This window comes from Arachis ipaensis, chromosome B3 (genome assembly GCF_059453495.1).
Source record: "Arachis ipaensis isolate K30076 ecotype BB chromosome B3, ASM5945349v1, whole genome shotgun sequence".
In the NCBI taxonomy this organism is placed as follows: domain Eukaryota; kingdom Viridiplantae; phylum Streptophyta; class Magnoliopsida; order Fabales; family Fabaceae; genus Arachis; species Arachis ipaensis.
The window spans coordinates 22,181,837-22,205,986 of NC_142438.1; the positions used below are offsets into that span (position 1 = coordinate 22,181,837).

General features: G+C 36.1%; 1 protein-coding gene and 2 long non-coding RNA genes across 3 annotated transcripts; all 3 read left to right on the top strand.

The window, feature by feature from the left end:
- Positions 1-850: 850 nt before the first annotated feature.
- Positions 851-3,105, top strand: LOC107629868 (uncharacterized). Its single transcript, XR_001618060.3, has 2 exons — positions 851-2,606; positions 2,674-3,105. It is a non-coding gene; the product is annotated as an uncharacterized LOC107629868 (long non-coding RNA).
- A 943-nt stretch (positions 3,106-4,048) lies between these two features.
- LOC107629867 (heavy metal-associated isoprenylated plant protein 3-like) lies at positions 4,049-6,712 on the top strand. The gene is made up of 4 exons (XM_016332803.3): positions 4,049-4,424; positions 4,515-4,656; positions 4,763-4,956; positions 5,929-6,712. The coding sequence occupies exons 1-4, from the start codon at positions 4,416-4,418 to the stop codon at positions 6,424-6,426; spliced, it is 843 nt and encodes a 280-aa protein (XP_016188289.1). The 5' UTR covers positions 4,049-4,415; the 3' UTR covers positions 6,427-6,712.
- Positions 6,713-8,574: 1,862 nt separating this feature from the next.
- On the top strand, positions 8,575-9,928 carry LOC148570031 (uncharacterized). Its single transcript, XR_015907679.1, has 3 exons — positions 8,575-8,799; positions 9,156-9,292; positions 9,731-9,928. It is a non-coding gene; the product is annotated as an uncharacterized LOC148570031 (long non-coding RNA).
- Positions 9,929-24,150: the final 14,222 nt, after the last annotated feature.

The window sequence follows — 24,150 nt, forward strand, 5'->3', positions numbered from 1 at the left end:
ATGATTTATGTGGATTGTCACCACAAGTTGAAAAAGTGCTTAATCGACGTTCAGAAATTTAGGAAGGAAGGATTTTCAAAGGAGTGTCCGGTCAGCGTAGCTGCCCCTACTATGACTAAAGGCATGGATTTTGCCATTTTGATGACCCAATTAGGGAGCAATATACATCATTAATTAACATATTCTTTTTCCGTCCAAATCCTAATCAACAAAACTAATATTGATTCTAAAACAGAAAATCTTAATGATCTGCTTCAGCCATTCTTTCTGTCCAAATATATTCACTGATATTTAATATATATGATATTAGAACATTGAGAACAATGTTATCCAATATTTAATGTTATATTTAACTATTGATGAGTACTTATTAACTTTTTTACTCACTGTAAGCTCAATGTATGCTCATAATAATCTTATATTATTTGTTGCTATTGTTAATATACTTCTTGCTAATCAAATTAAAAACCGAAAAAACTAATCGAACTAAATTGCTGTTGGTTTGGTTCAATTCGATTCGGTTGTTCAAACAGCAGCCAACCGAATGATTAATATCATTATAGAACCGATCAGATCGGTTTGGTTGGTTTTCGGTCCAAAATCGAACCAAATCGAACCGAACCGATTACACTCCTACTTGCTAATGCCTTCTGAAAAACATATACTTAAGAGTCGTTGGATGAAAATTTAGTCAAATCAATCAAATTATCTAACGATTCTCAATATCAACTTCACGTAAATTCGACTTCACCTGTATTATTAAAAGTAAAAAATAGGTAGGAAAAAAAAACTCCATAAATATTAAAAATTGACATTCAGAATTCCATTGTTTAAAATGAAATTCATTAGAGAATCCAATATAATTTTTGTCTTCTTATAATTGAGTTCCACATCCAAGGAAAGCCCAACTCTAGAACAGCAGTCATCCGAAGCTTTTGCACAAGGATTAGAAGATGAGGATTTGACTCGCTGCCACCGATCACAATCCGTCATCCGTCTCCGATCGTCCAACAGGGGTCGTGTTCAACTTATTCTCAGACCAAAGAGAGACCCTCATAACAACCAGGAACCAATCACGGCTTCCTTTCGCCACGCCATTTGTCTCGCGAGGCTTCGCTATAGGTGTGGTCTTTCTCGCTGCTGTTTCGCCCCCAACCGCCATGTGCGAGTTAATATGCGGTGGCTTTGGTGATGGCATCCGCACCTTCGCCGTCCTTGCCTTCGCCACCATTGCCACTCCATCGGACGTTCTCTATCTCCCCTTCACGGCAAAGTTGTCCTCGACTCCCTCGCCGCGGCTCCTGGCTTTGTTGTCGTCGTCGAATTGCCTCAGATCTCGGTCGTATTCGTCCCTCCCTGTCACAGAGGTGTCGTCCTTGCGCCGATGGAAACTCTGCCGTTTTGCTTATCTTCGTCATCCGTGATGGGCGTCCACGGATCCGGCGGCTTCGGTGATGGAAACTGTTGTTCGTCCTCCCTTCCTTCATTGTGATTTGTCCTCAAATCTCTTCTGTGCACCATCGCAGATTCGAACCACTATCGATCTCCTTCGGTCCACACAGTATCGCTACCACCAGGTTTGTTTGTAATTTCTTCATCGTTCTTATTTGTAAGTTTTGGAATTGCACTATAATCATTTGCCTCTAGAAATGCTGGATCTGTTGTGGTTGAAATCTTTGGAAATGAGTTTTCAAATCTATGTCCTGCTGTTGTTGAATTGTTGTGTGGTTGATATCTGAATTTGGACATTACTTCTTCTAAATCAATTTTTCAATCTGAAATGTTGTTTTGAGCAATTTCTGGTGATACTAGTTGGAAATCTAGTTGGAATCGATGCAGGAACACCAATCTGCTACTGGATTGCGCTGCCGCCAGTGTTGGAACCATGTTAGATCGCGATCGATCACTGTCCCGATGAACTTTTGAAAACGTTGAGCTTCAGATGTTCCTTTGGCATTCCACAGCTTCCAAACACAAAGAATTTACCAATAGCCATTCTCACCTTCGAACATTGGAAGATCATCATACCAAAGAGTGTGGCTTGAATCCGAACCACTATGGGACGTGGTGATCATCGTCAGCATGGTGTTCAATAAAATTACTACTTGATATGATATTCTATCAAGAGATAGATAGAATTAGAGTCCCTAGAATTAGGGCCACGAGAGAAATTAGAATTTCTAATTAGTACATGGCACTACTAACCTCTATCAAGTATAAGAGCGATTTTGCTGGGAGTTGATTTCATGTTTAATATAACTTTAGAGGGTGCCAGGTTCTCCTTCCTCTTAGGCGAAGGAACTTAGCTTTAGGGCAATTTGTATCCTAGCAAACTTTGAAAATTCCATATTTATGTTAACTTTACTACATTGCGTGGGTCTTATTTTGAATTAATATTGTTATAATAGAATATAAAATAGGGAGAAAACTATTAACAGAATACAACTTGAACAGTCAATGACTTTATAACCTCTCGCAGATTTACACTTCTCAGACTCTTCTGTAGCTACTAATGTGACTTCCTTCAATTTCTGTGATGTTCATTTGGGCTCAGCCTCTAGACTTTTTTACCAGTTTGTGCTATTATCGGGGGAATCCTTGGACAGGTATTTTATTCAACCATGTTTCTTTTAGGTTTCTATAATATCTCTAACAGACTAATTTCAATCACAGGAGGTTATCAAGGCAATATCTGGGAAAGGAGATCCTCTCAACAAGTCTTTTTTTTTTTTTATGCTTTTTTGATGGGAAGGGAATTATAGAGAACACTTCCAATTCTAATGCTTGAAGGTGAATATGACATATCCTGGTACTTTATGGTTGAAGCACCACACACCCTAAGAGTGGAAGGTTAACACTGTCCGGAAGAAACATATCCTTGGTTATTGTTAGCTATTAATTTATATTTTTAGTTGCTAATTTATTTAGGCTAATTTTCAATTTACTTTTCTTGCTGTAGTAGACACAAATGAAACGATTATTTGTTGTGGACATTGGGCAATCTATAAGCATGTTATGGTTGAAGTCTTTTCTTTATGGAGTATGGTAGTTGGAAACGTGATTTATATGTTCTTATATAAATTACAAACTCAAATTTCATTCTCACCTTCCTTCTCAAATGGTACTCATGTCAATCTTTTATAATATTTTGGTATCCTGTGGCTCTTTTGAATGAAAGCTGTTATGCACACATCAGTTTGTGAAATTCCACTATGTGCGTATCTTTTCCTCTTTTAGTATCTTTTCCTCTTTTAGTAAGTGCTTCGAATCCAATATCATGGTTTTAGACTATTTTTGTCAATGAAGAAAAAATAAAAACTGATAATAGGAAGTTAATTTCAGAAAAACAGACCTTATTAGTTTCGATTGACATAAGATGAGAGCATACAAAAATTGGATAGTGTTGCATTATGAATAGAATATTTTTCACCTTTCTTCTCGTATGATTCAATTTGGTTTATATCATATTAAGTTTGTTTTCCCAAGTTTTGACTTAACCATTTTCATTGCTAGAAATCACTGGTGATGTCTTGATATATGAGAATATCTATGCATTGTTTTTGGAAAAAAAATTGATGAAAATTCATCTCATGTTCTTATGTCCAAGTAGTCATCATATTGAGGATCAAGAAAAGTTAATCATTTTTATTTTATAGTAATTTTTATTTGGTTGAATCTGATTGTTTATTTTTATTCATTTTTTACTTGCTTTATTTTTCAGTATTTCAGTTTTTGGTATTAAAGCTTTTTTTTTCTTAAAAAGGGGAAATTAAAAAGAACAATGGGTTTGGCACATAAGAGTTTTGAAATAAATGTGAAAATTGAAAAATAATGGAAATGACGAGATGATTATGTATAGTTTTCATGATTTGAAAAAAATAAAAAATCAAATTTATTATTGTAATGCAAATTGTGTTGTACCTTGATTTTAGATTTTTTAATATTTGTGTTGATTCATAAACCTTTTTTTAATGGAATTTTAATATTAAATTATTTTATTCACAATTTTATTATATAATTATATTATAATGTATTTATTATAATTAAATTGTGTTTTTTTATTTTATTTTATATATTCTTGCATTCTTCTAAAAAATAAAATCACATCTTTATTCTTATATTTCAATTTAATATAAAAAGTCTATGTTACTTACTTAATTTAATAATATTTTAATATTAAATATTTTTCATTAAACTTGTCATACGCACTTCACTATTTAAACTTAGAAAAAGGAGTGAGTGAGAAAAAGGAGTGAGTGAGAAGTTAAAACAAACCGGTAAAAAATTAAGGGAGAAGAAAAAACGTGGAATGTTGTGGAGAGAGAGTGGTGTTTATTTTCAGTAACCACTTTCATCTTCCCTTAACAATTTAGGATTTTGTTGAATGCATTCCCAAATCATAATAACCAACTACAATGGGCGAGGTCAGTTCAACACTCATTCTCTCTTTAATCTCTCTGTCTCTCTACCCCTTTAGTGTCACACTAATCTTGATAACTATAATCATGAAGTAGAAGAACAAGGATGCTTCCAATGATAACAAGAAGAAGAAGGAGAAGGAAGAAACCACTCCCGCTACCACACTCATCTTCAACATCGACATGCACTGCGACGGTTGCACTAACAAAATAACTCGATGCCTTCGCCGCTTTCAAGGTTCTTCGAATACTTCCTTCTCTGCGTTTTCAGTAACGATAACAATCTTGTGTAATATTTTATTTATTTTTGAATTTGTATTTGTTGACTAAACCCATGAATAAAGCATTGAAATTGAACGTTGTTGTTAACGGGGTGGAGAGTGTGAAGGAAGAAACCGGCATTGACAAGTTCTTAGTTGACGCTTCCAAATTGAGAGACAAACTCACCAACAAGAATAAGAAGAACGTCGATCTCAGCTCTTCTGCCACCAACTTCAACACCAACAAAGACAGCAACAAGAAACCCAAGGAAAAAGAGGTCATTTTTTCATTCATTGATTTATTATTATTATTATTATTATTATTATTATTAATATTATTAGATATGTCCTAAAATTAATTACTAGTATGAAATACATGTTGAAATATAAATACACATTAAAAATGAATTAAACAAATCATGAATTTATATACAAATACATTAGTAACTAATTTTAGTGTACAAATAATATTTTTGTATTATTATTATTATTATTATTATTATTATTATTAAAATATACTAGGTATATACTAAAATTATCCATCAAAATTAGTTATACGTAGAAAATGCACATTGAAATACAAATTAAACTACATATTTTGGTAGTTAATTTTAATGTATATTTAATTATTATTATTATAAGGCAATTGTTCACAGTAGAAATAGGAAGGTAGATTATCCTCTTTTATAATAGGTCTACATATAGTCATATACACATGTTTATAAAATAAAATAAATTTATTTGCATATTTATTTGAATTTAGAGTGTCATATTTAAATTAAATTCTAGATAATATCATTTCTATTATCATAGGAGTATAAAACTTGAAAAATAATTGCACATTCTTATATCACACCTAATATGTGTTCCATAAGTTCCTTTTTTTTTTCTAAACTTTAAATATAGTTAAAATTGGGTAAAAGAGTGCTTATTTCATGTCTCAAAAGTGTAGAGAATTGACCTATTATGTGATCATGTATGAGAGAGGATAATTTACCCTTTAATTTATTAAGGGTGCTTGAGCATTTGTTGTATTATTATAGCCGGAATTTTGTTTATTTTGGCAAATGTAAATGGATTTAGTTTCAATTTTGAACGAAATGAATTATGTAAATGTAGATGGTTAGAATTTGTTAGTTTTGAGAATTGTAGTAATGTTGATGGTGCTTTTGCTCATGTACTAACATAACTCACATTCTATTTGGATTTATTTTTGTTAGTGACTAATTATCATAAAAAAAATGGAATAGGCTCCAGTGACAACAGTGGTGTTGAAGGTGGCATTACATTGCCAAGGCTGCATTGAGAGGATTCAAAGCACCATCTTCAAGATCAAAGGTGTTAATGACGTGGCTATAGACAAGGAGAAGGAAACTGTGACTGTGAAGGGAACAATGGACGCCAAAGCTCTGGTGGGGAGCTTGACCAACAGACTCAAGAGGAAGGTCGAAGTTGTCCCTCCTAGGAAGGACAATAAGGATGCTGACAAAGCTAAAGCTAAAGACAAAGACAAAGACAAAGGCAAAGAAAAAGAAGGAATTGTAGCTGTTGGAAAGAACAAGAAAAAGAGTGGTGGTGATGGTGATGGGGAGGGAAAATTGAAGCAGAACAAAATGGAGTCCCCAACATTGATGCCATATAATGGTGGTTATGGCTATGACTGCAACTATGGGTCATTTTACATGGGACAAGTCCATGCACCACAGATCTTCAGTGAAGAAAATCCAAATGCTTGTTCTATTATGTGATGATTTGTCTTTGCTCAAGACTTACACATTAGAAGATGAAACATAAAGGATTATTTGTTTTTTTTTTTTTTTCGTCTAGAAATAGCTGTGTTAAAACATAGAGATAGGACTATGTGCCTTGATATATCAAAAGGGTATACTATGTGATTAAGCTAGTAGTGTTCAGTGTTTATAAATTTGAGAGTTTGTTACTTCTAGTATATGCGCATTGCAAAATTAATGATGATACCAAGTTTTTGTCCTAATATATTGTGTAAGAGAACCTAAATAAATTACTTTTGCAATATATAATAAAGGGATACTTTTAGGCTACTTTCTGATTTGTTTTGATTTTTTTTTCCTTTTTAATTTTTTCCTCTTCTAGTGTTAAGGGCCTGGCCAACAAGTTTTTTACAGAAAACATAAGGATGAATTGGGTGAAAAAGAGCCACTCATATTTTAGCTACACAGTATCTAAGAAGGAAAAAAATGCTTAATTTCCTTATATATTAAGAGGAGTGTTAGGGGCAGTAAGTTTTGTGATTTGTAGCCATTATTGGTATATTTACTGGTTAAGTGTTGGCCAGATTTTAGACTTTCTCATATATTAATGTGCGTTGCTGTTAAAAATAATAACACTTAATATTTAATATGCAAAATTTTTTCATTCAATGCTCTCTGTGTCAGCATTAGATTTGCAATTGAGTAGCAATTTATCCACCATTTTAGATCTCCCTTAACTTGCATGGCCTGATGGCCATGGTCTATAATATCATTGTCTGAAGTTGCTAGAACCTTTTTGCATGTTTTTGATAAAAAGAAATCATGTTATTGAAGACGCACATTAGGAATGCATATATACCTGGAAGTCTTTTTATGGCCAAGTATAACAATTCACATCCATTTTAATATACTTTGTGTGCGTATCATGGAATCATGCTCATTCATGTCCATTCCTATTCCTCCTATTCATACTTATTACTACGATGACATGTATATCAGTTCATAGCTTGCACTATTAAATGAAAAATTTATTATTCAATTCTAGATTTATCATATCTACAGATTGCAATATTCAGTTACTAAACAAATAAAACGAGTAGAACTCTTACAGTGAACAAAATCAGAGGAGAGAAAAGATAAAAATAAAGACAAAGATTTTGATATTTTAAAGGTTAGAATTTTATTTTGAGGAGATTAAATTGAGTCTAATAAATTAATTTAGGATACTATTTTTTTGATCATATTAATTTTATGTGGTGTCTATATTATTTTAATGTTAGAATTCCATGCTAGTATTTAACAGTCTAAATCAACACTGTAATAATAGAAGTTTGGATTAAGAACATATACACAGAGATTCATGAAAATAAATTTGAGAAATTTATTTGGTCAATTATAAAAGTAGAGACTATTTTAATTTGTGCTCAGAGAAATTTGATAGGACTATTTTAGACATTATTACCTCTATTATTTTAACTAGAGAGTCAAATTTTCAACTAATATTAGTCAATTTTTTAAAGTTATATTTTTATCCTAAATCATAAATTTTAATACCTAAATTCTAACCTTCCAAAAATTAAAAATTAAAATTTACAATAAAAATAATTTAACAAATAATAGTTAGAAGTTAGTTTATTTATATAGATATATATAAAGTCATTAAGAAATAATAATGTAAAAAGAAGTCATGGAAGATATGTACAAGTGAATGTGAGAGAGAGAGAGAGAGTTTTTTTGAGGGCAAAGGATAATTTCAAAATATTGAGTCTATTAAGTGATTTTAGTAATAAAATATATTTTTAAATTTTTAAATAATTGTTAAATAGTTTTATTTTATTTTATTTATTAATTAGTTTTTATTATATATTATTTAATTTTAAAAATCTATCATCTATTTTTAAGATATTATTTTATTATTCATTATTCATATATCTTACTTAACAATTCTAACATTACCAATTCAGAACTATAGAAAAATAGAGCACCCATCAATCGTGACTTTAATTTCATCATGATATGTTTCATGAATACGACCATGAGTTCGACGATGTAGGAACAAGGCTTTTTTATTAAAATAAGCAAAAAAAATTCATTATTTTCTGAAATACGCATGCTTGATAATAATGCCTAGAATACGCAGGTCCATTTCAAGCCAAGCACCCACGAAATGGGTTTGGCCTCCATTTCACTAGAGCCACTCACGAAATGGACCAAAATTTCTGACACAGCTCCAACTCAAGCCTGGCATAAACAAAATGGCACAAATCCTTGGCGGCGGCTGCGAAATGGGCACCTCAAGCTGGGGACGGAATCCAAGACTGGCGGACGCGAAGTGGACCATCTCCTAGGCTTCTAGTTTTTCCTATTTCACAGTTTTATCATTTACCTTTGGTAATTTAGAGTTTCCTGAATGATATTTCCAGATACATTAATCCAAGGAAGTGCCAAAAAGTGTGATAAATAAAAAGGCAACGATGGGAATAACTTATAAGTTGCATTAAACCTGATCTGCATATAAGCAATCGTTGTGAATTACTGAGGAAATACTTACTCTCTTACTCTTGATATGTTGTAACTTGTAACAAATGTTTTCCCCTTAAAAAGGCATCCTATTTATATTTTATGTAATGAATCGCTAATTTGCTACTATTTGATTATGTAAATGTAACTTTAGCCTCGTGCATCGAGATTTGGAGAATGACGATTAACTAAACCTGTGTCAATGACGGCTGTCACTATATATGCAGAGAAACTTGCATCGGAAGAGAAATCTGAACCAATATGGGAGCTAACCAAACCTGTTCCACTCAATAATGATGGAAGCTCTGTGGAGGAGGCGCTGGGACGGAATCTCGATGTCCATTATATTTATATTTGCATTAAGGTAATCAAATGATCTGACATAGTTACTCTGCTATGTTCTTTGGCGGTTTGGCCTATATTGAATGTTGTATACAACTTCTTTTTGAAGGATTAGGTGCATTTGTTTAATTGTTTCGGCGTTTGGAAAAAAAAATATTTTACATCTCAGACCTTTTATATAATTGGGAAAGCTTAATGAATTTTCGGAAATGAAAGGCTTTTGTTTCATCTTAGCTGAAAACAAATTACTATTTTGAAAATTTATCCAAATAAATGTTCAACTTTTTTTTTGTTGGGATGTTTTTGTTTTTGTTTTTTTTTTTTTTTGGGCGGCGGGGGGAGATAATACAAGCACACCTTAATCTCCATGGTTGAAAAACATACTGAGCGAGATTGAGTTTAACTTGTGTATTTCGTCGTTCCATTTGGACTAATCAATTTTAATGTTTCTTTCTGCCAGGAAAAATCTGTAAACTCAAGCACCTAAGCATGAATGGGCAGTTTAGTGAGGAAGGCATTATCATCACTCGACAAACTTGTTTTAGGACTCTTTTAATGTAGTTGATACCATAATTTGTAATGTTAGATAACATGCTTTTCTTTGCAACAATATATTACCATGATTTTCTTCATGTCTGCTGAAACTGTGATACCAAAGGAGCAGCATAATTTCTAAATTTTAGTTTGATTGATTTCATGAATTGTCCATTAATTGAACTATACATCATGCAGTCTTCAGGACTTTTTTTTTGTTTATTTAAAGAAAAGAATAACTAGCATTTGACATTGTTGTGATGCTGCTGTCTCTGCTTTGAGGTTTTCAGGATAAATTAGCAATTCTCAAGCTATTAGATGCAAAATTTAAATGTAGCTTTAGTTTGTGAGGTATTATGGCAAAAAAAAAAAGGTCTTGAGGTTTAAGGATCAATTAGTGTAAATATATGAATCATAAAAATGTTCCGCCAGTCTTGGATTGGTCCAACTCGCGGTCACCCAGCTTGAGGTGCCCATTTCGCAGCCGCCGCCAAGGATTTGTGCCATTTCGTTTATGCCAGGCTTGAGTTGGAGCTGTGTCAGAAACTTTGGTCCATTTCGTGGGTGGCTCTAGTGAAATGGAGGCCAAACCCATTTAGTGGGTGCTTGGCTTGAAATGGACCTGCGTATTCTAGGCATTATTATCAAGCATGCGTATTTCAGGAAATAATGAATTTTTTTTTGCTTATTTTAATAAAAAAGCCGTAGGAACAACTTCTGCTATTTTCCAAAGTCAAGTATTATAATATATTAAGATTCAACTTTTATCGTTCTTTTGAATTGAAATGTTACTGGAAGAAAAAGGAGAAGCAACGTCAATCATTTAAGAAGTTATATAATAAATCAATGTTTGATCAGTTCAATAGCATAAATGATGGCAAAAATATGCTTTTTATGAATAAAATCGATTGAATAAAATAACAATCAATTAGTAGGTAACGAATCTGAATTTTAACATCAATTGTCAATTGGATTCTCACTAAGTCGATTATATGTATAAAAAAATCGATTTCTTTAAGTTAGAAATCGATTAATAAAGTGAATGAGATATATGTTTCCTCGATTAAAAAATCTTTCAATCAATTGGGTGTTGTTTGTATAAAAAAAAAAACAATAAATTGTGAAGAGATCTAATCAATTGGATAAGTAATAAAATGGACTAAGTAAAAGAAAAATAGAATTTTTGTCTCTACGTAAAACAACCGATTGTTTTAAAAGGAAAACAATATCCATTTCCTAACCAATCGATTACTTGAACGAAAAAATTGATTGTTCTTTTATAAATTGCAATTTCTCTAACTACAAAGATTCAAAGAACGTATATCTGGCAATTGATAAACGGTCAGAGTCGCTACAACAAATTGATAATCACACTGCAAAGAGATTCATAAATGATTTCAATTATAAAATTGGGTAATTGAGAAAGGGAATAATGATAGATTATTGTGAAAATTTGTTCTTGGTTAACAGAGAACTTAGAAGTGATGGTGAGAGAGAAGTTGCATGAGCAGAATTTTGAGAGCATTCAAATGAATTCCAATAACAGAGTGATGAAATGTGTTTATAAGTGATATACTATGTCCTTATATACTACTTTCTATGAGCACCGAGCTAATTACTAACTAACATTTTATATGGGAATCAAATGTGGAGTTTGTCATCAAGAAGACGGTTCTGAGCTACAACGAATGGACCAAGAGTGATTCATTTGGTGGTTGATGGCATTGCCGGAAGTAACAGGGGTTTTATGGCTTTTATGAATTGTTTTCTGTATTTCTTTTGTTGCTCCAGGTTAGTGTGTTGAGCTTATGTTCATTCAAAAAAAAAAAACATTTTACATGGGATTTAGCTAACTAATTGCATTAGTAATTGATTCTAACTTTAAATTCTAACTAACTTCACGCACCAATTTGTATGGAACTGAGCTATACACTAACATCCCCCTCAAGCTTGGCGTATGAAAATCAACCATATCAAACTTGGAATGAAACAATGAAAATGGGCCAGGAGCAAGGGATTTCATGAGTGCATAAGCAACCTGGTTGGCAAAGGTGACTGGGAAGAGCTTTAGCACACCTTAGCTTCTTGAGCCTTGTCATGAACAATATGGCAATCAATGTCAATATGCTTAGTTCGTTCGTGGAAAATGGAGTTGGCGGCAATGTATAGTGTTGCTTGATTGTCGCAGTACAAAGTGATGGGTTGTTCTCGCTTAATCCAGTGTATATTTCCTTTGATACAAGAAAATTCCATCAGTGTTGCATGCCACTTCCAATCCTAGGAAGAATTTCAACTTCTCAATATCTTTAATCGTAAATCCGGTGTCCTGTGTCCAACATCTTCTTAATAACGTCAATTTTATGCATATCGTCTCCTGTTAGGATTAAGTCATTAACATATACCAAGATAGAGGTAAAGCCTAGATCTATCTTTTTGTGACCTGTGAGTGATTAGCACGGGATTGAGTGTATTCAGAGATGAGTAAAACAATTCACAGCTTGGTGTTCCACTACCTTGAGGCTTGTCTCAGCTTATGGAGCGACTGTTCGAGTTTACAAACCACGCTATATGAAATTGTTAATCTTAGGAATGAAAAGATAAGATCGGAATTTCAAACTCAAAATAAAATTGGATAGGATATTAAAAATAGATACTGATAGAATATCAAATTGTTAATGCTAGAATTGTAAATATAAAATACAGGATGAATAATAAAATAATAATCTAAAAAATAGAAAGTTGGTTCTAAAATTAAGTAATATATGAAGAACTAATTAATAAATTAATAAATAAAATTAAAGAAAGGTTATTTGATCATTATTAAAAGATTTAAACAACATATTTTATAACTAAGACCGTTTAATAGTTGAAACATTTTAAGATTGTCAAAATCGGGATCGAGTATGAACTTCTATTATAGTAGTTTCTTAAATAGTGGACATAAGTGAAATAAAAAAGGGAAAAAATTATAAATTAATGTTTTAATATGTGTATAATAATGTCATTGTGACTAGATCATCATCCTAATTTCTTAAATAGTGGAGATAAGTGAACCAAAAAAGAAAAAAAACTGTAAATTAAGGTTTTTATATGTGTATAATGGTGTCATTGTGACTCCCCCTCCTCCAAAATCAACTCTTATGCGCTCAATCCTCCAAAATCAACTCTTATTCGGAAATAAGCAAATAACACACAAGATGACAACGTAGAGGTCGGCCTACAGTGTTTATTCACGATTAATGTTTCTCAAAATCACTACTATATTTTAACTAGAGTAATTATTGAAATTCTAATTTATTTTTTAATTATCCTTCTAATACTTAAAGAAAGAAAAATTTAAACATATATGTCGCTTTTTATAAACATAAAAAGTAAAATTTAAAATTCTATTTAAAAATGTAGAAAATAAATTAAGATTCATAGTTATTTTTCTTTTAATTGATTTGGTTGTGTGATTTTGTTACAGTCTACAATCCCAACATCGTTCAGCACAATCAATATTTTCATACTGATATGATTGATACACCCTTAGCGTATGCAACAATTGTCCGAAATTTGTTTTTGAACTCAGACTGCATTTAGTTAGTGTCATTTAGACACAAAAACACAAACATAAATATGCAAGCTAAGTAGACATTGACACACACATATATATGTACAAATTTTTGTTTTCCATGTTTAATAATAATACACATAATACAATTATCTAATTCAAATTATTTTATTTCTAAGTATAACCATTACCACTATCATTATCATTTATTTTCACCACCACTATTAATTTTTAAACCTCAATCTAAATCAGTTACTAGTTCAACCAAATAAAAAGATTAAAAAGTCACCAAAAAAATAAAATAAAAAAGTTAAAACAAAGTCAAAAAATTCAACAATTATATTTTAAAAATCAAAATTGATACAAAATCAAAAAACAAAAATAAAGGTGAAAAAAATGTGATGAGGATTGAGAAAAATGACGAAGCAAAGAAGAAGGTGATAGAAGAGTGCAAACATGGTAAAAAAGAAAAAGAGGGAGCCGAAATAGATTTGAAAAATGACGATAATGACGTAGTAAAACCCATGGTGGTGATGAAATACAATGGTAAAGGTGGGGCGACGCGGTAACAACTGTGACAAAGAAGGAAGAAGGCATGGCGAGATGCAGAGGCTCAAAAGTAAGAGGAGTTTCACGGTCAAATTTGAGAGAGAAGAAAATGAAAAAAAGAATTGTTTTGTGGATAAAAGTGAAATTGATTTGAAAGAGTAAGAAAGTTGCTATAGTAGTGAGAATGCAAGAGAGAAGAAGATAGTGAAAAGGTTAAATGGACAGGATAAATTTTAAATTTTTTAAAAAATATTAAGGGTAAATTCGTCTTAAAAATAAAGTTTATATTGTGTCTCAGGTAATAAATTCGTGTTGCATCGTTTTAGAGAGACACAACATACACGTATTTTATGTATTTTTGTATGTAACCATATTTCTTTCTTTTTTATGTCTCACAAAATAAACACTGTACGTGTAACTGTGTTCATGACTTTAAGACTGCGTTTGGCTCTAGAAACAGGACAAGAGAAGACACCGAAAATAAGACACAAATGACAGAGATACAAAAATTAGTATTTTTGTATTTTGTTTGGTGACAAACTAAAAAAAATTATGAAAATATAATTTATTCTATTTTTTATAAAAAAAATAATTAGGAAGAAAAATATAATTATGAAAATTTGTTAAAAATAATAAAAGAAAAAATGAAAAATAAGTTGTTTCTTTTGTTAGTGTTTTGCGTCCTTTCTGACAGAAAGAACACAAAATACACTAATTCAATGTCTCTGAATACAATATTTTTATCCATGTCTTATCTATCAAATATATTTTTATGTCTTTGTGCTCCTCTTTTAGTGTCCCATACCTATAAACAAACGCAACCTAATAAACATAAACACCAACCAAACGGGCTCTTATATACAAATTTGATGAAAAAAAAAAACTAAAAAAATTATAAATATTCTCTAACTAACCCCATAGGTTTTTTTAAACAAATATAATAACTATCAATATACACAAATATCTACATTTTTATGCATGTACACATATTGTTTAAAATGAGAACGAAATAAATATATGTTCAGGTCTGACCTGACTCTACAGGACTGCGACTAGATAGTGGGTGTGCCATTGCTACGACACTCCGTGGCGCTGGGTGAGAATCGGATGGGGAATGGACTTGCAATGATATTCTGATGCTAAAGTCAAAAGAGTGTTTACGAGGTCAAAAGTTAAGGTTATCATGCATACCTTGGAAGAATCATGGTTCTCCTTTTATAAGACTCGGGTGGTCCTTAAATCGGAAAGATACGATGCATATCTGCAGTATTAAGTGTTAGAGATGAGACGAGCGGATTTCTCGTGATTGGTCGAGTTACCGTGCAGGTCCCTGACGAGTCAAGTTCAGGGCTCGTTCATTGTTGGGCCATCGGGTCCGGAACCCTGGCCCGAAATAATAGCCCCCCAAACGTGACATACTGAGTTTTAACAGCGTTGTCACGTTTCAGGGATCTCGAGGTGGTGTCGATCACGGAAGCTCAGCTGGAGACAAATGGTTTCCAGAAGCTCCTAATCGTGGTGGACGTACTTGCAACTTTTGAGGCATCATGTCAGTTTGATGGGAAGGACATTTATTGCCATGGGGCCGAATTCCCCATATCACCCCTTCAGTCCTTTCAGTTCGCGCTTTTTGGGGAGCCATCATTTAAAACTTGGCTTCAGTTTTGCTTTTCCCACTCCTCTAATTCCACTTCTTCTTCTTCGCAAGCTTTACTACTTTCCTCCGCATATTTTTGCCATTTTTCTTAGCTTCCTTCTTCGCTTTGGGTTCTGTTTTGCTTGCTTTGACAATCTCTCCTCACTCACTTATCATCGTCGTTGTCCAAGTAAGTCTTTATTTTCTCAATGAGTCTTCATTTACTTAGCCATACGTAAGTCTTGCATTGTTCTTTATTCGTCTTGCTACATGGCTATGGTGGTTAGACGCCACCATGGCGGTGGCGTTGGGTGGTGTAATGAGGGTGCCGCTATTGTCTCGACCAGGGTTTTAAGCTAGCTTTCTTCTGTTTATTTCCCTTAGTATTTTGGTCTTCATGTTTCAGTCGTAGCTTGTAGGCTCACAATGGTGGTGGTGCCCCCCATTTGTAGGAATGGCGCGAAGGAGGGCCAAACCTCGGGGACTTATCTTTCTGGCAGGGGGATGCCCTGGACATATTTTTGGTGCAATACGGAGGTGGTGGGGACCCCCTCAAGTCTTACTAAGGGGGCTCTCCAATAATTCTAGGATGCTGGAGCGATCTACGGTGTGGGTTTCGCCGCGGAAGAACAATACGGGCTTTCACTTCCCAAGCCCTACGAGCGAGTCTAATGCATCAACACGAATGCTCCTCGGGTTCCTGACTAGATGTAGGTTTACAAACCCATGTTTGACGTTGTTAAAGTTTGATTCTCATTCCCCGATTTCATCATCGGACTCCTGAACCAATGCAGCATTGCTCCGTTGTAGCTCCACCCTAATAGCTGGGCCGCAATTAGATATTTCGAGCTCGCGTGCGAGTATTTGGAGATCCCTGCTGTGGCGGAGGTCTTCTTGTTTTTCTTCCTTCTGACCGTGCCCCATCGGGAGGATAAGTTAAAGAAAAGGGTGCATGTCCTTCCAGGCTGTGCATGGCTGGAAGATCATTGGTCTCTTCGAGGACTTGTTTCACAGGTTCAAGGAGGAGTACTTCAAAGTAGGGCCGGCCAGGGGTCATCACCCCTTCTGGCCTCCCTGGAGGGGGAGCACCGGTTCCCTGCGTACTGAAAGTATGAAGCTGTGGCCGACTACCTCGTTAAAGTGACTTACAAGGGTTTGAGCCGGGAAAGCAAGAAAATTGTTGAGGTGTTGACGACCATATTTGGGAATAGGCCATTGTACCCTCGCCATGTGATGAGTGATCGAAATGCCGGTCGTTAGTATGTGGGTAGGTGTCTTGGTATTTTGCATTGTTGCCTCGGAAGAAGAGGAAGACCGCGCCTGGCGAGAAGGGAAAAAGGGGTCATTGTCCCCTCTGTGATGGAGAAGTCCTTCGATGCCCCTGCCTTTATTAACGAGCAGCTACTCTCGGGGACTGAGGAATTCTTTGCCAACTGTGATGTGGCGACGCAGGCAAAGTGGGTTTATCGCTCTTTGCTTCGCTTAGCTGTCGTGGTGCGCATGATAGAGACAGTTCTAGGGCAATTTCACATCTTAGACGACAACCTCCACCAGGCTCAGGTGCACCTAGTGATGGCTCATCAAGAGAAGGAATCGGCTGAAGAGGCCAGGGTTAAGGCGGAGAAGTCGGTTCAAGAGGCTGCTAATGAAGTTCAACGCCTTAAGGATCTAGAGATGCTACTGAGGTCAGAGGCCGCGAAGGCGGAGACTCGGGTGATAGAGGCCAAGAAGAAGATGAAGGTTGCCGAGGCTTTGGTGGATACCTTGAGGAAGAGAAATAAAGAGGTCGTCCGGAATGCGAAAGAGACCATCTCTGCCACCAAGGAATCCTTGAAGTTGCAGGTAGCTCTTCTTGCTCCTAACTTTGACATATCCCGGATTGGTGCCTTCAAGACAATTATGGCTAAATCGTGGACCTCAGTGTTGATAAGAGAGTGTAGCGGCTTCCCTGTCTTTTTATTTTTATGTTTGCCATATACTGGATTTCTTTGTATTCTGTATTTATACCCGATGGGCCGACTTGTTGTGAGATCGTGTTAGTTTGTACTCTTTTCTGTAAATGCTGTTTCATCTTTTGGATATCCGTGCGGATGGCCTTTAGGCTACCGGGTTGATCAGGACCAGGGTGTCGCTTTTGTTACTTTCCTCCAAATGTTTTTAAAGTGTATAACATTAGCAATTATCCTTGTATATTTTAGTACTTGTAAGTGAAACTAAAGAGAAATAACTTAAAATCATTTTATTATTTGGGTCTCATTAAAACCTTTCTTAGGTCACTGGTAGGCCGAGAGGTGAGAAAAGAGTACCCATGAGAAAATAACTAAACGAGAAAGGACGCAAAGATACATAGGGGCTAAACCTTTTACAAATCATACTTCTTATGAGTAGAATCTCTTGAGGTTGACGACGTTCCAAGTTCTGGGGATGGCCAAACCATTAAGTCGTTCCAACTGATACGCTCCCTTGCCGCATGCTTCCCGAATAAGGTAGGATCATTCCTATTTTGCTGCTAACTTGCCTTCTCTGGAATTCTAGGTTCCGCTACGTCGAAAGATCTTTTACTGACGTCTCGGTTATACTTAAGGGCCAATTATTGCTTAAATACTATTTTTCTTAGGTGAGCTAGGTCCCGAACTTCGTCAGCAAGTCTAGCCCTGCCCTCGGTCAATCGCCCCACTAAGGAACCTGGGACTAAGTTTCCCAATCTTTACTGGGATCACAGCCTTCGTATCGTAAGTTAACTGAAAGGGGGTCTCTCCCATTGCCAACTACGGTATGGTGCGGTAGGACCAAAGGACTGAGCAGAGCTATTCCGCCCAATCCCCTTTCTTTTGTTCCAGGCTTCCAGCCTCTTCATGATCTCCTTTAGGATTACCTTGTTGGTGGCTTCTACCTAGCCGTTGGCTTGAGGGTGTTTGACGGAGGTGAAGCACTATTGGATCCCCAACCAATCAACGAGACTCCAAAAATTTTTGTTGGAGAATTGAATATGATTGTCGGATATGACGATTTTCGGGATTCCGAAGCGGTTGATTGCTTGCCTCCAAAAGAACTTGCCGCATCGGGCAGCTGTTATTGTGGCCCGCTTTGATCTTTTTAGTGAAGTAATTAATGACCACTATCAGATATTTGAGCTGGCCTGGCGTAGTCGGGAAGGGGCCCATGAGGTCGACCCCTGGTGCGGAATTTCTAACCACAACTTACCGGCAAGTGCACCGGGTCGTACCAAATAATAAACTCGGGTGAGTAAGTGTTGATCCCACGAGGATTAATGGACTAAGAAAGCAATGATTGATTATTTGTTCTAGTTAGACAAGTTGAAATAAGAGTTTAGAGTATCCAAAAGCATAAAAGACAGTAAATTAAGGAAAGCAAACAATGAATGGTCGAGAAAACAGAATGAGAATGGAGTTAAGGCTTTAGAGATGTTTAAATATGCGGATTAATATTCAATATCAACTACCTTGATCATGCAATGATTTAGTTTATGGTAAATCCCAAGTGATTGAATTCCTATTCCTAGGTATTTCAATCTTCTTTAATCTAAGAGTAGAAAAACAAATAATTATTAATCCATCAAAGTAAACAGAGCTCCTAACCTTAACAATGGAGGTTTAGTTACTCATAGTGAGAATAAAACCCTAGCAGAGAAAAGTATAAAATTGTGGAATCCAAATTAGTAGAAGAGAAGTCCCGCGAGGGCGGATCTTTGTCCTCTTTATAATCCTAATTAAAATTGATTTAAAACTTAAATAAAACCATAACAAAGTTTTTCTAATTAGTAAATTGACTTGAAATTAAAAGATATGCTTCCGTTGATTCAATATGCACGTGTGGTCTGCATTCTTGTCCATGCTATCGGCGCTAAACGTCAGTGAATGGGCGTTTAGCTCCAGTCATCCAGAAAGCCTTGCACGCAAAATAAGAGTCTCAGCGCTAAACGGCAATGGCTGGGCATTTAACGCCAGCTATTTAGAAAGATAAGCACGATTTATGAAGCACTTGGTGCTAAACGCTGAGTCATGGCATTTAACGCCACCTATACAGTGGAGAATTGGCCTTGTTGAGCTCTTCCAATCGTGCGTACGCACAGCACATGTGTTCGCATGACCTCCCTTGTTGCTCCAGTGATGCGTACGCATGCATGATGCGTACGCATAAGGCTCCTTTGCTTCTTCATGCACTTTTCATCAAATCTTCATCCGAATGCTACCTGAAATCAATCAAAATCCACAACAACTCAAAGTAGCATCCAATGGGGGCATAATCCATTAAAATTCTCTAACAAATCAATAGAATTCCATATAAACCATATAGAGAATATACTAATGATGCTCACGCATCACAATACTAAATTTAAAGTATTGCTTGTCCTCAAGCAACTTAAGCACCGAAAAGCTAAAGTGGGGTCGGTTAAAAGTTGAAGTTCCATTGAAGCTCATACTTGTCCTAAGAGTGGGGTTTAGCAACCTTGTGATCATGAATGCTCCTTTACTTTTCCTTGTTCCTTGAAGACTTGGGAATGTCAATACCTTAAAGGAACTAGAACCCGGATGATATTATGAAATCTCATTCCCATTAAGTCCAGATTGATCCTCCCTTTTCTTTGAACTTAGAGAGAACTTTTCTATTTATAACTCTAAATACTCCGTCTCAAGGCAACTCTTGATAGTGAACGTTCGATTGGTAATCCCGGACCAGTTAGTCCAAGTTACCGGGTGATAAGGCACCTCGCAGATCTAGTTACTCAAGCCTCTCCTTGAAACGGTTGCGCTACAAGCATATACATAAGACTTTGATTCCAAACATTGATGCCTAGAGTCTCTTTGGACTGTGTCTTGTCTCAAGGTAGCTTGTGTAACGGGTTTTCAATCGACAATCCCGGACTAGTTGATCCAAGTTTTCGAGTGATGAAGCACCCTTCGGATCTAATCACCCAAGTCGTCCTTGGACTATGAACATCACAGACACATAATTGGGTCTTAGCCATTGATGCTCAAAGTTTTGCAACTTAGCTTTCATTTTATTCTTTTCATATTATTTTTCTTTTTCTTGCTCTTTTTTTTTTTCTCTCTTTTTCTTGTTTTTCTTTTCAATTCTTTTGGTTCAAGGATCAACCTCTTGCTTACTTGTGGAGGTTTCATAACACTTCTCTAAATTCTTGTTCCTCAAGAGTCAATTTTACTCTTGCTCAAGGAATATCACACATTATTCTCTTAGTGCAATCACAACCACAAGTATATATATACCACCACATATAATGTAGCAAGGTAATTGTAAAATAAACTTAACTTTCTAACATTAAACACCACTTTTTTTCTTCTTTTTTTTTAATACTACTTGAGAACAGTACATGAGACACCATTGAAAATAAAAAATATAAAACTAAAAATGAACTAGAAACTAAAGAAAACAAAAAACTAGAAATCATGCATTACGAAAAATACTAGAAAACAAGAAATAGGAAAACAACGTCAGCATAACAGAAAGGAAAATAGGATGAAAAGAACTCAACCACCTCAGTCATCATGGTGGTCATCTCCCTCCTTAGGCTGCGCTTTATATAGTCCTCTTAGACGCCCTATGTCTTGCCTCGCTTGGCGAAGCTCGTGGCGTTGACCCTCTTGCTCTGCCACAATCTGATGGAGGAGGACACATAGTGACCCTCATATGCTCAAGGGATGATGTCAGCTGCTGCTAGTACTCCTAAGGCAGAAAGTAGTACCCTTGAGGCATAAGAGGTGGTGGAGGAACTTGTTGAGCTTCTTCTTCGACTTGACCTCTCCTCGGAACCCTTGCATACTCTCTTGCATTCTCCATAGTCTTCCTTGAGATCAGCTGCTCTGTGGGAATAGGGATATCATTATCCAGGCGGACTCTTGCGACCTCACAAAGCCGGTAAAGAAAGTGAGGGAAGGCTAGCTTTGCATGCATTGAGGTGTTGGAGGCGATGCTATATATTTGTTGTGGAATGATGGCTCTATCCACAGTGCATTCCATATGGTTGCTAGTGGGAAGAATGGAGCATTGGATAAACTCTAACCAACCTCTACCAACTGGCTTGAGGTTATGCCGCCCTAGTTGGTTCGGCTATCCATTCGCACTCAACCTCCACTGAGCTTCCGAAAGACAAATGTCTGTAAGTATTTAATCATACCTTCGGTCCTGGCTCATCCTCTCATTGTAAGAATCCAAACCATAATTTGGAGGTGGGAGTCGAAGAGTCGCCTTAACAATCCTTGGATTAAAGTCTAAGACTTTCCCCTTAACCTAAATTCGGTAGTTCTTGTCATTCACCCCACGAGCAAAATCCTTGTAAGTAATCGATGCATTACTGTAGAATTTTTAGACCTTCAGCTGGCCCACATCGGTATGTGTATTGCTCAACAATTGCCAACCTCTTATATCAATTTGTTGTCGAATCTCTGGATATTCATCCGGCTTGAGGTTGAACTTAATTTCTAGAATCACTTTCTTCTTGCTTGTGATCTCAAGGAAGTGCTCCTCATGTAACTTAGAGGAGAACCTATTTGACTCGAAGTCATCGGATTGTGGTGTCTTGCCCTTTCTCTTCCTTGAGGAAGGGTCTCCTCCCTTTGGTGCCATTGATGAAAAATAGAAAGAGTGGCACGACAATACTAAACTTAAAAGTTTGCTCGTCTCCGAGCAAAATAAAAGAGAGCAAAGAAGGGCATGACTTGTGGAGAAGAAGAGTTAAGAGGGAGAAGAAGAAGAAGGAATGGAGATTGGGTATGTGAAAGTGGAGTGGTGGTGGGAAAAGAAGAAAAAGAAATAATAGGGGGAGAGGGAGGGTGCGGCACAATTTTTGGGGGTTAGGGAAGGAAGAAAGTAAGAAGAGGAAGAAAGAATATGAATTATGGTGTGTGGAATGGGGAAGGGGAGAAAGAGGTATCTATAGTGGAGGGTGGTTAAAAGGGGATTGAATAGGGGGGTTGGTGGGGGATTTAAATGTGATTTGGGTTGGTTATAGGGAATAGGAAAGAATAATGGGGAAGGGGATTGATAGGATAGGGGAGAAGATTATGGGGAAGAGGAGTTGTAGAGAGAATATTGGGAATGTGTGAAAGATTTGAATTCAAATTGAGGGAAGGAGAAGTTACTGCGCACCCGGAGCTAAACGCCAGGATGTAGGCATTTAGCGCCACCCTTCTCGAATTGAATTCACACCTTTGCGTGCTCTCAGCACTAAATGTCGGGTTGCTGGCGTTTAGCGCCAACTCCTTTTTTTTGTAGACTCTAGTGCTAAATGCCCAAGACTGACACTGGGCACCAAAGTGGCAAAGAACAATTCAACAAAAGTACCACCCCTGGCGCTAGACGCTAGGGTGGCAGTGAACCTTCCTCGAGTTATGTGCCTCTTGGCGCTAAACGCCAGGTCTCGACATTTAGTGCCCAACTACCAGAATCAAATTCCTCCTTCATGGAGCTCCCAGCTCCATTCCAAACGCACCTATTCTTGTTTTTCTCAGAATGCATGACTCAAATACAATTAAAAACAAGGAAAACTATGAGATATGAAAATAAAACAAATAAAACACGAAGAATAAAATATAACTAAAGGATAATAAGGCGTTGATTTGCCTTCCAACAAGCGCTTCTTTAATGTCACTAGCTTGACGGTTCACCCCTGCTAAGTGAGCATGTTAGTAGTCTTCTGGCGATCAACGTTGCCTTCAAGATAGTATTTCAACCTCTGGCCATTTACAGTGAACCTCTTGTTAGTCTTCTCATCCATGATTTCAATATGACCATAAGGAGAAACCTTGGTGACTAGAAATAGTCCTGACCACTGGGATTTCAGCTTCTCGAGAAAGATCTTGAGCCTCGAATTGAATAAAAGGACTTTCTGACCCGGCTCAAACACTCTGGTGGCTATCTTTTTATCATGCCATGCCTTTGTCTTCTCCTTGTAGAGCTTGGCTTTTCATATGATGTGTTTGGAAATTCATCAAGCTCATTGAGTTGGAGGAGCCTCTTTTCTCCAACAACTTTTGTATCAAAGTTCAAGAACTTTGTAGCCCAATAAGCTTTATGCTCCAACTCCACAGGAAAGTGACAGGCCTTGTCATAGATCAACTGGTAAGGGGACATGCCGATAGGAGTCTTGAAAGCTATCCGGTACACCCAGAGAGCATCATGAATCTTCCTAGCCCAATCTTTTCTTGAAGCATTGACGGTCTTCTCTAGACTCTGTTTTAGCTCTCTGTTAGAGACCTCCACCTGTCCATTTGTCTCAGGGTAATAGGGGTGGCTACCTTGTGTCAAACTCCATACTTTTAAAGAAGAGAATTTAGCTGTTTATTACAGAAGTGACTTCTCCCATCACTAATCAAAGTCCGTGGGACACCAAACCTATTGAAAATATACCTCTGAAGGAAGCTCATCACAACTCTGGCATCATTAGTGGGCAAGGCTATCGCCTCCACCCGCTTGGATACATAATCTACAGCTACCAACATATAGTTGTTTGAGTGTGAGGGAGGAAAAGGTCCCATGAAATCAATTCTCCACACGTCAAACAACTCAATCTCTAGGATAGCTTGCTGTGGCATCTCATTGTGTTAGGTAAATTCTCAGTCCTCTGACA

Excerpts from the sequence above, each read along its gene's own strand:
- LOC107629867 (XM_016332803.3), top strand. Across the intron at positions 4,657-4,762 it reads ATGCCTTCGCCGCTTTCAAG|CATTGAAATTGAACGTTGTT; the intron begins GTTCTTCGAATA and ends CCATGAATAAAG. Across the intron at positions 4,957-5,928 it reads AGAAACCCAAGGAAAAAGAG|GCTCCAGTGACAACAGTGGT; the intron begins GTCATTTTTTCA and ends AAAATGGAATAG.